The sequence below is a fragment of the Pelodiscus sinensis genome, chromosome 6 (genome assembly GCF_049634645.1).
Source record: "Pelodiscus sinensis isolate JC-2024 chromosome 6, ASM4963464v1, whole genome shotgun sequence".
Taxonomy (NCBI): Eukaryota; Metazoa; Chordata; order Testudines; family Trionychidae; genus Pelodiscus; species Pelodiscus sinensis.
In genome coordinates, this window is record NC_134716.1 from 87,140,586 (window position 1) to 87,152,733 (window position 12,148).

The window sequence follows — 12,148 nt, forward strand, 5'->3', positions numbered from 1 at the left end:
AACTAACGTTACTCCTCAAAAAATGAGGAGTAACATTAGTTCGAACCAAGGGGATTGGTTTGAATTAACGTGTCCTAGCATGCACTTTCACTTTCGGAACAGCTTTTGAGCAGAGTGGAGTAACGTTAGTTCAAACCAAGGGGTTTGGTTCGAACTAACACATCCCGGTGAGCACTTTTACTTTTGGAACAGCTGTTGAGCGGAGTAACACACCAGTGAGATCATGCTAATGAAGTGCAGGATATTTAAATCCCTGCTTCATTAGCAATTTTGGTCACCTATATTTGCATCCCTAGTTCGAACTAGAGTGCAAGTGTAGATGTACCGTGAGTTACTTCAGCTTGTAACAGTTATTTTTTAAACTTTAAAAGGTACGAAAGTATCTTTTAATGCTTACCTGCTGTATTCACAACTCTGTTTGTTCTAATTATTCCATGCGGAGTTTCAACTTCCCATGTCCCATCTGATCTAGGGCTCAGATTTGTCACTTGGACAGGGTAATTTAACAGGGCACCATATTTTCTGGCTCCTGCAGCCAAGGCCATAGTGAGAGAATAGGGATCAATGTGGCCATCTCCGGGGTTATACAGGCCAACTAAAACCTAAGTGGATCACACAAGATCAAGTCAAATTAAATGTGCTTCCTTCATTGCATATTAGACTGAATTATTTGAGATAGCTGATAACAAATTTTAAAACCATATTATATTATCAAGACTTCACTGGCTAACTCTGTAATTGTCCTATGGAAGTGAGAGTCTCCAGCATCAGAATCTGTCTGTGATCATAGAGATAGCAGCCAAGGAAGAAGATTTCAGAAAGAAACCCAAATGAACAGAATGTCAAATGTCTTCCAAAAATCTCATAAAGGGTTTCAGACAATTCCACATAAGTAGTAACATTCAGAAGGTTTAGGATATTTGCACATTTTTAAATGAGTACGATCATTTCTCATTCCATGAAAATCTATAATAGGTGTCAAAACATTTACTACCTATAAAAAATTAAAATAATGGTCCTGATAATCCCCTCACATGGGAAAACCAGCAGGAAGGAAGCTAATGGGATGAAATCTTTGCAAAGTTCACCAGATGGAGTTCCCTGTGAATCGTTCCATTAGAAAAATTATTTTGCTTCTACAGATGGACTGCAGTTCTTTCTCACAAGTCCAATGGATCTGTCCAAATTCCAAGGTACCTGAAGGGAGCTATCCATGCAGAAGCCCTGTGCTTTCATTCTATCTCTTGGACTCCAGTATCAATCTTAAACCCTACTCCATTACAGCACTCCTTCATTATTAGTAGGTTTGGGAGGATTAGATATGTTTTATCATTAAATGTCAGCAAATATTGATTTCACCATATATATACAAACCAATGAAATCATATGTCCAACAGAAATGTATAGACAGCAAAGAAAGAGAAATGTTGCTTGAGAACTTATTAAAGATTGATTTGAGATACTTATTTTATGTATTTTGGCATATAATGTTGACAATTTGTGTTTTAACAGTTATATAGCTGTAACTTTTTAAATCTCAGGGTATGTCTAGACTACATGCCTCTGCCAACAGAGGCATGTAAATTAGACATACCGACATAGTCAGTGAAGCAGGGATTTAAATATCCCCTGCTTCGTTAGACTAAAACTGGCACAAACCGGCAGTCAAGACGGGGATTGATCGACAAGGAAAGCCTTTGCCAACTGATCCCTTATGTCTCATGAAATGAGATTTACAGGATCGGTCAGCAAAGGCTTTCCTTGTCGACCAATCCCCATCTTGACTGCCAGTTTGTGCCAACAAACAGCTGAGCCGGCACAACGTGGTGGCCATTTTTATTCTAATGCAGTGGGAGATATTTAAATCCCCACTTCATTTACTATGTTGGTATGTCTAATTTACATGCCTCTGCCGGCAGAGGTATGCAGTCTACTCTAGACATACCCTCAGTGTCTGCTGTCTGACACTTCCAACTGTCAGATGCCCCCAACTGCTTGATGCCTTCCAATTTCATGTAACTGTGAACATTTACATTGTTAAAAACAAAAAGATGCTTAAAATAAATATTCATATTGCCCACAAAAATTATATTAAAAAGTGAAAATCAAATTCTGCAAGTGCACTAAATGAGGGGGTTTAGAATAAAAACAGCACACCAATCTTAACTATATTTGACTTTGCTGAGTTTTCTCTTGGAATACTCTTGGTTATCTCATGAGCAGGCTTTGTGTTTCTTAGGGTTGCCAGATGGTTTCAACAAAAATACCAGACACACTTTACATTACATCACAATCTACATTACATCTTATTTAGAAAATACCGGACATTTATATTTTCTCATATTTTCTCAATTTGTTTCCCGAACAGAAAGCTCAAATACTGGACTGTCCCATTCAAAACCGGATACCTGGCAACCCTAGTGTTTCTCTTTCTTCCTGAATGTATTCTCCCATGCAATAGAAACTCCCATAGAAGATCCTATTAATGTGGTCTGAATAGAATCACACAGGGAGTTAGCTGATCTTAGTTCACACAGGGTCTTAGTTCACAAGAAAATCAGGCCTTGGATTTACAGTATATCTTTGAAAGTCCAAGATTTAACCTCAAGGAAAGTTTTTTCCACAAAACGTTATTTTTTACCTTCTCCATGTTCAATATGGGGAACAACTCTTGTACTCTCTCAGGCCCAATAAGATACTGTTCTGTTGGATGCCAACCAGTTCGCGTCATTTGGTATTTGAATTCATCTACTCTTGTAGGAGTGGAAGCAAGTCTGATGCTGCCTGGCTGGTGAAATCCCACAGCCTAAAAGATGGATAACAAAAATGAGAGACTGAGTTATCATTAGGTCTTTGTTTGAACCCTGTCAAACTGCCTGATCCTACACCGATGTAGCCAATGGAAATTTGGCCATTCCCTTAAGTCAACACAGGATCAAATCCTACATCTCATTGAAGGATCAGGCTACATATGTAGAATTGGGGCAGAGGAGGAGTAAAGAAGAATGTGTTACCACATAAAAGCCTAAACTGAGAGAACACATTACTCAGATATACACTATCCTCAAAATAAGTTGTAAAATGTAAAAATGGATCCTCTATATTGTATTTCATTATTCTCTATTAATTTTGAACCTTTAAGATTGGGCTAAAGCTTTGTGGGTGGTATCTCCCTTATTTATACATTTTCAATAACAGATTAGATAAATTTAAAAGTAAATGTTTAGTATCTTATATAAATATCATCTGGATATCAGTATTACATGTTGAGGTAAACTTCTCTCAAACCAGGAATGTAACCACTCCTTCATTTGAGAAAGTTGTAAAGAAGCCATTATGCTCTTTTATGAAACTATAGCAGCCTTCACTCCAAACACAGGCACGTGTCACCAACAAAATTAATGGTGTGTGCAAGGCAAATGTGGGTGAAGGGGTTTCACTGGCTATTGTTTTGTGAAGGTTTGCATTTCTGGTAGAGAAACTAGAAAGACCACAGAAAAGGCAGAAAGGAAGAACAAGGCACTGCTTGATAAGTTATGGGAACATCCTGTGAAAAGCCCAGGCATAGGTAGGTTTTAGTTTTGTTTTAGTTTGGTTTTTTGCAGAATGCTTGTTGAAAGAGGCCTGGTGAGAACTGAGCAGAGAAACTGTCTCCTGCAGATGGTTTGCTATGTTCAAAGACACAGGACTTTGATATAGTCCTCTTTATTTGCTAACAGTGTATAAAGTTTCCTGACTCCATCATCTATTTCTTCTCTTAACAAAACCAACCCACGGGGCCCTATCTGCTTGGGTCAAAAGGGATAAGAATCAGCATTATAATCACTGAAGATATTACAAGATAAATGTTAAGAAGTTAACTGACCACGCATATTTACTGAAAAAGTGGATATTTTAATGGAGTAAAAGTAATTACATCCCGTTAGACAGTGCCTGTTCACATTAGTGACTTTGACCAGGCCCAATCACCCCCACCCCTCCTTACAAAGATTTCTAGTAATTGGTCTGTTAGGAAATGGAGCTAGCCCCTTTGCAAACAGGCTGGGGAACTGCTGGGAGGCCACGGAAATCCACATGGAGATTCTGTGACCCTGAAATAACTATTCCTGGAAGTTCTCTCCACTCTGCTGCAGCAAGGCTCCATTAGAGATGCACCAATGATTACTGAACTAGTGAGAGACAGAGGAATCTTCCCACAAGAGATTATTAGCTTCCATGAAGAATCTTTGAGGGACCAGTCGAAGCACAGTGCATGTCCCTTCACCCCAAACTCAACCTGTCCACTCCTCCATATATTGCTGATTCCTATATCAACTGAGTGCCTCCCATGGAATATCATGGAATATCAACTGGAGTGCCTCCCAGGGCAAGGTGGGTGAGTGCTATTGATTGATTCTTCATTCAGTGCATAAGAGGTATGATTCATGTGTGAAGGACCCTCACTTTGCATGGGTTATGGGTGAATGATAAGGCCTTATAAATGAAAGGGCTCACTATCTTTTACCAATTTTTGCAAGATTAGAGAATAATCAAACTGAAATAAAAAGTCTGCTGCATGCCAAACCATGCTTTTGATCTTTTATTTTGCTAAGTGTAGTTCAAACTGTGCCTGTCAAATGATTTTAAAAATGCACTGTGAAACAATAATAGAATACCGCCTGTCTAAATATTTTTTTATGTTTTTTTCTTGTTTACAGTGTCATCTGAAAATGAGGACAAGTGTTTCCATGGCACGGTTGCAGCCAGTATCACAAGATATTATGTGTCTGATGCACTGAAGATTCATATATCTTTTCATGCTTCAACCACCATTCCAGAGGTCATGTGTCCATGCTGATGATGGATTCTGCTTAGTAATAATCCAAAGCAGTATGGACTGACATGTTTATTTTCATCATCTCAATTAGAAGATGCAGAAAGTAAATTTTCATTTTTAGTGGTTCAGGTTTTAAAGTTTTCATATTGGAGTGTTGTTCTTTTAAGACTTCTGAAAGAATGCTCCTCCTCTCATCCCTCTTGGATTTTGGAAGGCACTTCAGATTCTTAAACCTTGGATTAAGTGCAGTAACTATCTTTAGAAATGTCACATTGGTACCTACTTCACATTTTGTCATATCTGCAAGGAAAGTGTTCTTAAAACAAAGAGAATGTGCCATGTCACCATCTGAGAATGCTATTACATGAAATAGATGGCAGAATATGGGTAAAACAGAAGACGAGACATACAATTCTCACCCGAGGAGTTCGGCCACAAATTTAATTAACACATTATTTTTATCAAGTATCAGCAGCAGGAAGCATGTCCTTTGGAATGGTGGCCAAAGCATGAAAATGCATACAATTGTTTTGCATGTCTGGCACATATACTTGCAATGCAAGCAAAAAACGTACCTGTTCTCACTGTCAAAGTGACAGTGTAAATAAGAAGTGGGCAGCATTATCGCCTGTAAACTTCTTTGTTTTAGTGACTGGCTGAACAAGAAGTAGAACTGAGTGGACTTGTTGGTGCTAAAATTTTACATTGTTTTATTTTTAAGCGTAATTATATAACAAAAAAAATTCTACATTTGTAAGTTTCACTTTCATGATAAAAAGAGTGCATTATAGTACTCATAGCAGGTGACCTTATTTCTTTTTATCATTTTTACAGTGCAAATATTTGTAATAAAAATAATATAAAGTGAACAATTTACACTTTGTATTGTGTTGTAAATTAAATCAATATATTTCAAAATATAGAAAAAGATCCCAAAAATGTAATAAATTTCATTTGATAGTCTATTATTGTTTAATAGTGAGATTAAAACTGTGATTAATTGCAATTAATTTTTAGTTAATCATGTGCGTTATGATGTAAAGCCGTAATTAACTATTTGTATTTTAATACCTTGCAGTAACAGTGCATATACTACATTAGGTCTAGTAATGGCAGAATTAACTATGGCTTTTTGCTAACATCTTTAAACTTGCTGAAAAGCAGAGTGAAGCCACAGGTTTTTTTTTTTTTTTTTTTTTTTTTGCGAGAATTATCAAACTGGCAGATTAGCAAAGTGAGAATCGCTGTTTCCGTTGCAGTGTCAAACATGAAGGAGGGAAAACTGTGGTTAGAGAAAGTGATTTAGTCACCAAGGAAAAGCACAGCTCTGGAACATATATGATGAACTGCAACAATCTTTCCAGGTAGGGATAGAATCAAACTATTTTATTAAAACCATTGCTCATTCCTGAATGCTGTTTTAACTCCTATGGAAACTTATACTGAAGTCTCTTTGCGTGTTTGATTTCTGTGTTATAAAAAGTGTTTTAATTTTGAATGTGGGGGAACATCTAAATACAATATGCTGGAGTTAAATACTAGAAAATGAATATAGGATAGACATACAGATTGCAAGCTACATTTAGATAAAGTGACTCCTTGTGGTATGAGCTACCACACATGTACAATGTGTCCATTCTAAACCTACCCATAGTTTTTCTAACATGAATAATATTGATCTAAATTAATATTTTTAATGTGAAGACTTTCACCTGCCCAGTCTCCTCCTCTAATTGTTCATAGAGTTTGATGCTGTAGTAATGTATTTTCTTCAGATTTATTCCAGGATGAAAGTAAGTTGTTAACCCAGCCTTGAATAAGAAACAAAAAACAACAATGAGTATTTTTTTGCAAATACATAGTTTCCTTGTAGCTTTTTTGAAAATGTTATTCAAAAATGAACTGTCAAGTCAGTACAAAGGAAAACAACACCCGGCTGGAACCAACAGTTCTTTTTTATTTATTTGTGTGTTTGTTTATAATAACATAGTTTCATAGTTTACCAGCACTCTCCTTCTATACACAGATGTTTTCCCACTTGTCTTTTCTCACTAGTTTGTCAAGTCACAATATCTCCACTGTATTTGTTCCCTATTGTAGTTCCATTCTTTGCTTAAACTATTCATTTTTCTACATAAATATTTTAGATGAGACATAAAACAGAGCTTCTAACTAGCTCTGGTTTCTAAAACTCATGCAGTTCTTTCACACTGTGCATGCATGGGCCTTGCCAAAATGTAACAGCTGCTGGTGATGTTTTGGGACTATCCCAGGTTACAATCTTTCTGGCTAGAAGAAGACAAGATAAATAATATGATAATCAATATCCCCTGAAAAATTATTTCTCAAAACTCTGTTTTGGGATATATCCCATCAAGCGTGAATGTAACTTACATTTCTTACAGGTACTGTCCCATTGCAACCTTGGTCCCTACCAGCTCTTGAAGTAGTACAGCCAGCTCTTGCAGAGCTGTGCACCAGTGCGCACACCCTTACTTTCACCTCTGTATCCCATTGTCTTAGAACAAGGGTGGGCAATAATTTTAAATGAGGGGCCATGCCAAGATTTTGGTAAGTGGTCAAGAGCCACACTTCTGTGAAAGGGGTCTGGGGCCTGGGACAGCAGGTGGGTGTAGAGGGTAGCTTGGGATAGAGGACTGGGGTGCAAGAGGGAGTGTGGGGTCTGAGCGGGAGTTTGGATGAAGGAGGGGGTTATGATCTGGGGCAGGCGCTTGGGGTGAAGGGTCCAGGAGGGGGTATGGTTGCAGGAGAGAATTCTGGCCTGGGAAAGAGGTGTAGGAGGGGGTGCAGGGTCGGGGAGGGAGTTGTGACCTGGAGGAGGTGGGGAGAGGGAATACTGAGGGTTTGGGTGGTGGCCTGGGGAAGGGAATTGTGGAGGAGAGAGGAGTTGGGGTACCAGAGGCAGCTCTGTCTGGGAGGCGCTTACCTAGGCAGTTCCCAGCCAGCAGCTCTACAGATTCCCTGCCTGTGTGCTGGGCAGCTGCATCAGTGGAGGGGTAGGGGGCAGGGGGCAGGGGGCAGGGGGCAGGGGACAGGGGCAGGGATGAGGAGGCTTCATTCGCTGCCCCTGCCTTCTGCAAAATTTCTCAGCTTCTATTGGCCAGAAACTGAAGGATTTTCATAGGGGGCAGGGCACCACATGGAGCTCAGGGTCAGCAGAGGCGTGCCCAGATGATCATGGGCTACACACAGTGGTGCCGCTTTGAAATGCCACGAGGAGCCTGACATCAGATTCCCCGCAGCATTCAAAGTGGTAGTGCCGCATGGAGCAGCTGACCGCAGACTCCATGTGGCGCTTCCACTTTGAAGTACCCTCCTTCTTCTCCCCCCCTTGCTGCCTCTATCTGATAGAGACAGCAAAGTGTGTGTGTGGGGGGGGGGGGGGGGGAGTGACTAGTCAACTATCCTGTCGACTAGTCCTTCATATCTCTAGATGGAAGTGTCATCTACTTTGTAGTGTAGTGAGGTAATTACAGCTAAGTCCACCTTTATGGAGCTGTAGGAGAGACCCAAATATTTGGAGGCTTAAGAGATAGTCCAGGACCTTTGGCAAAGGAATGGAGTGAAGAGACATGCCATGAGACTGGCACCAAGAGGAGAATCAGAACCATATCTGGGTGTACATTTTGAAAGTACTTGGCCAACGACTATTCACAAAGATGTGTTTCGCCTCATGAGAGTAGACAGTCTCTAAGTGCTCTATCTATGTAATTAACAGCCAAGCCTTGCAGTGGAGAACCACTTGGTTGGGATGAATGATACAACATGCCCTGCATTGAGGAGGTGGGAAAGTAGTGCTGCAGTAGTAGTCGCATTTCTACCATCTGTAACAAATAGGAGAGCCATGTTTGTTGTGGCCAGTTGGGAGTGATTAGAATAACTCTGGCCTTGTCCTGCATGATTTTGTGTATCACCTGCATAAGCAGGGGGATGGGGGGGGGGGAAGGCGTACATCAATGGTGCTTCACATTTATGACTAGTGCATTGCCCAGTGATTGGTTATCAAGTCCTGGGAGCAATAGGGTGGGTATTTGTTATTGTGTGCAGTTACGCAGAGGTCTACTGTAGGAATCCCTGTCAGCTGAAAATGGTGAGGGGAGTTGGGTAATCCATTTCCCATTCGTGGGTCTGTAAGAAGTGTCTGCTCAGGTGGTCTGCTTATAGGGATATAAGCAACTAGTCAACTATCCAATAAGCACTTACAGTACTTATCAGATAGTTGACTAGTAACTTGACTAGTTGCTTCCTTCCCCCCTTGCTGCTTGTATCAGAGAGAGGCAGTAAGAGGAAGGAACAGGAGCTGGTGCTGGAGGCAGCCAGCTTAAAAGCCAGTTCCCCGCAGCAGCATCTCTAGGGGAGGAGCAGGGGTGCAGCAAGAAACTGGTGGCGTTTCCACCTTTGAAATGTAGCGAAAGCATGGCTCTTGCTACGTTTCAAAAGCAAAGTGCATGGGGAGCATGGGCCAGCGGGGGACTGTTTCAGTAAGAAAGTAATGGAAATTGAACCTAGTTCCTCTGTATTGAGGTGGTGTTGGTTCTACAGCTCCTAGTTCCAGGAGGTGGTTTATTTCCTATTATAGGAGGAGCTTGTGAGAGGGGTCCTTGAAAAGGGATGGGGAAGGTGGAGAGTGGAAGAGATAGAAATCAAAGGCATAGAATAACCCTGCTGGATAATTTCCAGGATCCACCTGTCTGTAGTGATGTCATTCTAGACTGGGTAAAAGAAAGTCAGATGGTCCCCAAACGGTGTTGGAATGGGACAAGAGATTGGAATTGACAAATGAAGAGGGCTCGTACCTTTGACCAAATTTTCAAAATGATTGGCAAATATTGTTGATTGGAATGTAAAAAACTGGTCTGGAGTGTCTCCACTTGTCTGTCTCTCTTTGTGCTACTGGGAGTAATGATGCTGCAGTTGAGAATAAGGTGTTGCCCAAAATTTGGGTTTAAAGTTTTTCCTGTTTATTTCTGTTGTCAAGGATGTAAATCCCCAGGGTTTCAAGGCGCCTTGGGAGTTCTTCAGAGTATGTAAGAATGCATCCTTGGACTCTGCAAACAGTTTATGGCCCTTGAAGGGCATATCCTCAACTATTGCCTGGACCTCTCTCAAAAACCCAGACAGGAGCCAGGACACCCAGTGAATGACAATTGAGGTCGTGAGGGAGTGTACTGCTGTATTAGCTGAGTACCAAGAAGCTTGAAGAGCCATTCTAGCAATGAGGGAGCCCTCAAAGATGGTTTCTTTGCACGCCTTTTTCTTGCCTTCTGGGAGATGGTCTTTAAAGGATGGCATTTCTGTGGCACCATTTCTCCAAGAATCTCATAAGATATGCTGGATCAGATCAGTGTACCATTTAGCCCAGTATCCTTCTGATGCTTCACGGCAAATAAACAGAATAGGGTAATTATTGAGTGATTCATCTCCTAATGTCTAGTCCCAGCTTCTGGCAGTCAGAACTTTGGGACACCCAGAGCATGGGGTGACATTCCTGACCATCTTGACTAATAACTGTTGATGGACCTTCCTCCATGAACTTATCTATTTTTTTAATGCAGTTATACTTTTGTCCATCTAAACATACTGTGGCAATGATTCCACAGGTAGACTGCTCATTGTGTGAAGTACTTTCTAATGTTTGTATTAAATCTACTGCCTATTAATTTCATTGGGTGACTATTGGTTCTTGTGAGACAAGGTGGATAAAGTAATATCTTTTATTGGTTCTTGTGCTATGTGAAGTAGCAAATACATTTTCCTTGGTCATTTTCTCCCCATAAGTCATGATTTTATAGACCTCAATCATATCCCCATTTAGTCATCTCTTTTCTAAGATGAACAGTCGTAGTCTTTTTAATTTGGGGGCTGCATATGCAAGCTGCTCCATAACCCAATACCTTTTGTTGTCCTTCTCCGTACTTTTTCCAAGTTTAATGTATTATTTTTGAAATGGGAAACCAGAATAACATGCAGTACTTAAGGTGTGGGCATATCCTGGATTTAAAACACTTTACCAACATTTATTGCAACTTTACAGATGGGAGCATAGGTACTCTAAGTATATGACTACACTGCAATCACAGCATGCAATCAGTCAAAAAAAATTTAATCTAGCTATCTTGGGAACCAGTTAGTAAAACTGCGGCAGCATGTGCTTCAGCCCAAGCTGTAAAATCCTCCCAGAACCCTGGATTAATTCTCATGGATCTAGCCCACACAGAAACTCACAGAAACTCCCGTTATGGGCATCCCAAACTACCTAGATTTAAGGTAGCTCGGGTGTCTTGGCTCAAGCTGCAATCATAGCCAGTGGCTGAGGTGTAGACATACTCTAAGTCACTCTTCAAAGGTCAGAAAGTGAGTTTATCACAGACCAAACCCAGTGTTATCTTTTGTATCTAAATAAATAATAGAGAAACTGATTTTCTGGAAGGCCAGGAAGTGAGGGAAATAACATCTTTGCTCATGAGATATTAGAAGTCATCTGAAAATCTATTATGAAATCTATTTCATATCTGAGATCTTAGTAATTGACAAGCTTTTTTCTTACTGCATGCCAAGTAGATCCAGCCGTCAATTCAGATTTTTCTAGCAGAACGACATCCTTCATGCCAGCCTTGGCCAGGTGGTAAGCAAGACTTACACCAATGCAACCACCACCAATAATCACCGTCTCTGCTGTATCTTTCCATTTAGCTCCCAAGAAAGATAATAGTTTTTCTTCTCTGGAAAAAGAAAGTCACAAACAGGACACAACTGATCTTTTATCTTCTCAGCTAAGCTAGCAATAGTAGTTAAAATTACTTTTAAAGATTTACCTTTATCTTGTCCATTCTCCTGTAACTCACAGGCCGTTAAATTTCACCCAGTCACCCCTGTGCTAAACCCAGTAAAATAGTTTAAACTAAGCATCTAAGTTCTCAGGAGATTAAACAGTTGTGTGACACAGGCACAGAGCAGGAGAGACAGAGATATATCATATAACCAATGCTCAATGCCCTTGGAATGGCAGGAAATTGATTAGGTGAGATAGGCCAGATGATACCAGCCAGTAATCAATGTTCTATGATATAGAGAAAGGTAAAAGAATCCCAAGATCCCTGCAAATCTGAATTGGGGGAAATTTCTTCCTGACTCCAGATCTGATCATCTGTAACCCTCTGAGCATCTGAATAAGACCACTAATTAGGGAGCTAAGGCAGAGGACCCATATCATCTCATATCACTAGATGATTTTGTGGTCGGTTCTTTTCAGCCATATACTCTATGTCAATATGACACTGGTTCACCTTGTCCAGTGCCCCACCTACAACA

The 12,148-nt window shown here is 40.3% G+C and overlaps 1 protein-coding gene across 3 annotated transcripts in view; it reads right to left on the reverse strand.

The window, feature by feature from the left end:
• The window catches only part of DMGDH (dimethylglycine dehydrogenase), a 72,123-nt gene that overhangs the window by 57,133 nt on the left and 2,842 nt on the right, over positions 1-12,148 (reverse strand). For 2 of the 3 annotated variants that reach the window (XR_012904868.1, XM_006119142.4), the window contains exons 2-5: positions 11,385-11,559; positions 6,529-6,627; positions 2,642-2,806; positions 398-602 (exon numbers count right to left, since the gene is read on the reverse strand). Coding sequence is in view for 2 of the 3 variants with exons in the window: in XM_006119142.4 (XP_006119204.1) it covers positions 398-602; positions 2,642-2,806; positions 6,529-6,627; positions 11,385-11,559 (644 nt within the window). In the remaining variant the exon portion in view is untranslated. The remainder of the gene's footprint in view (positions 1-397; positions 603-2,641; positions 2,807-6,528; positions 6,628-11,384; positions 11,560-12,148) is intronic. The other variant, XM_025182630.2, reaches the window with a different exon arrangement.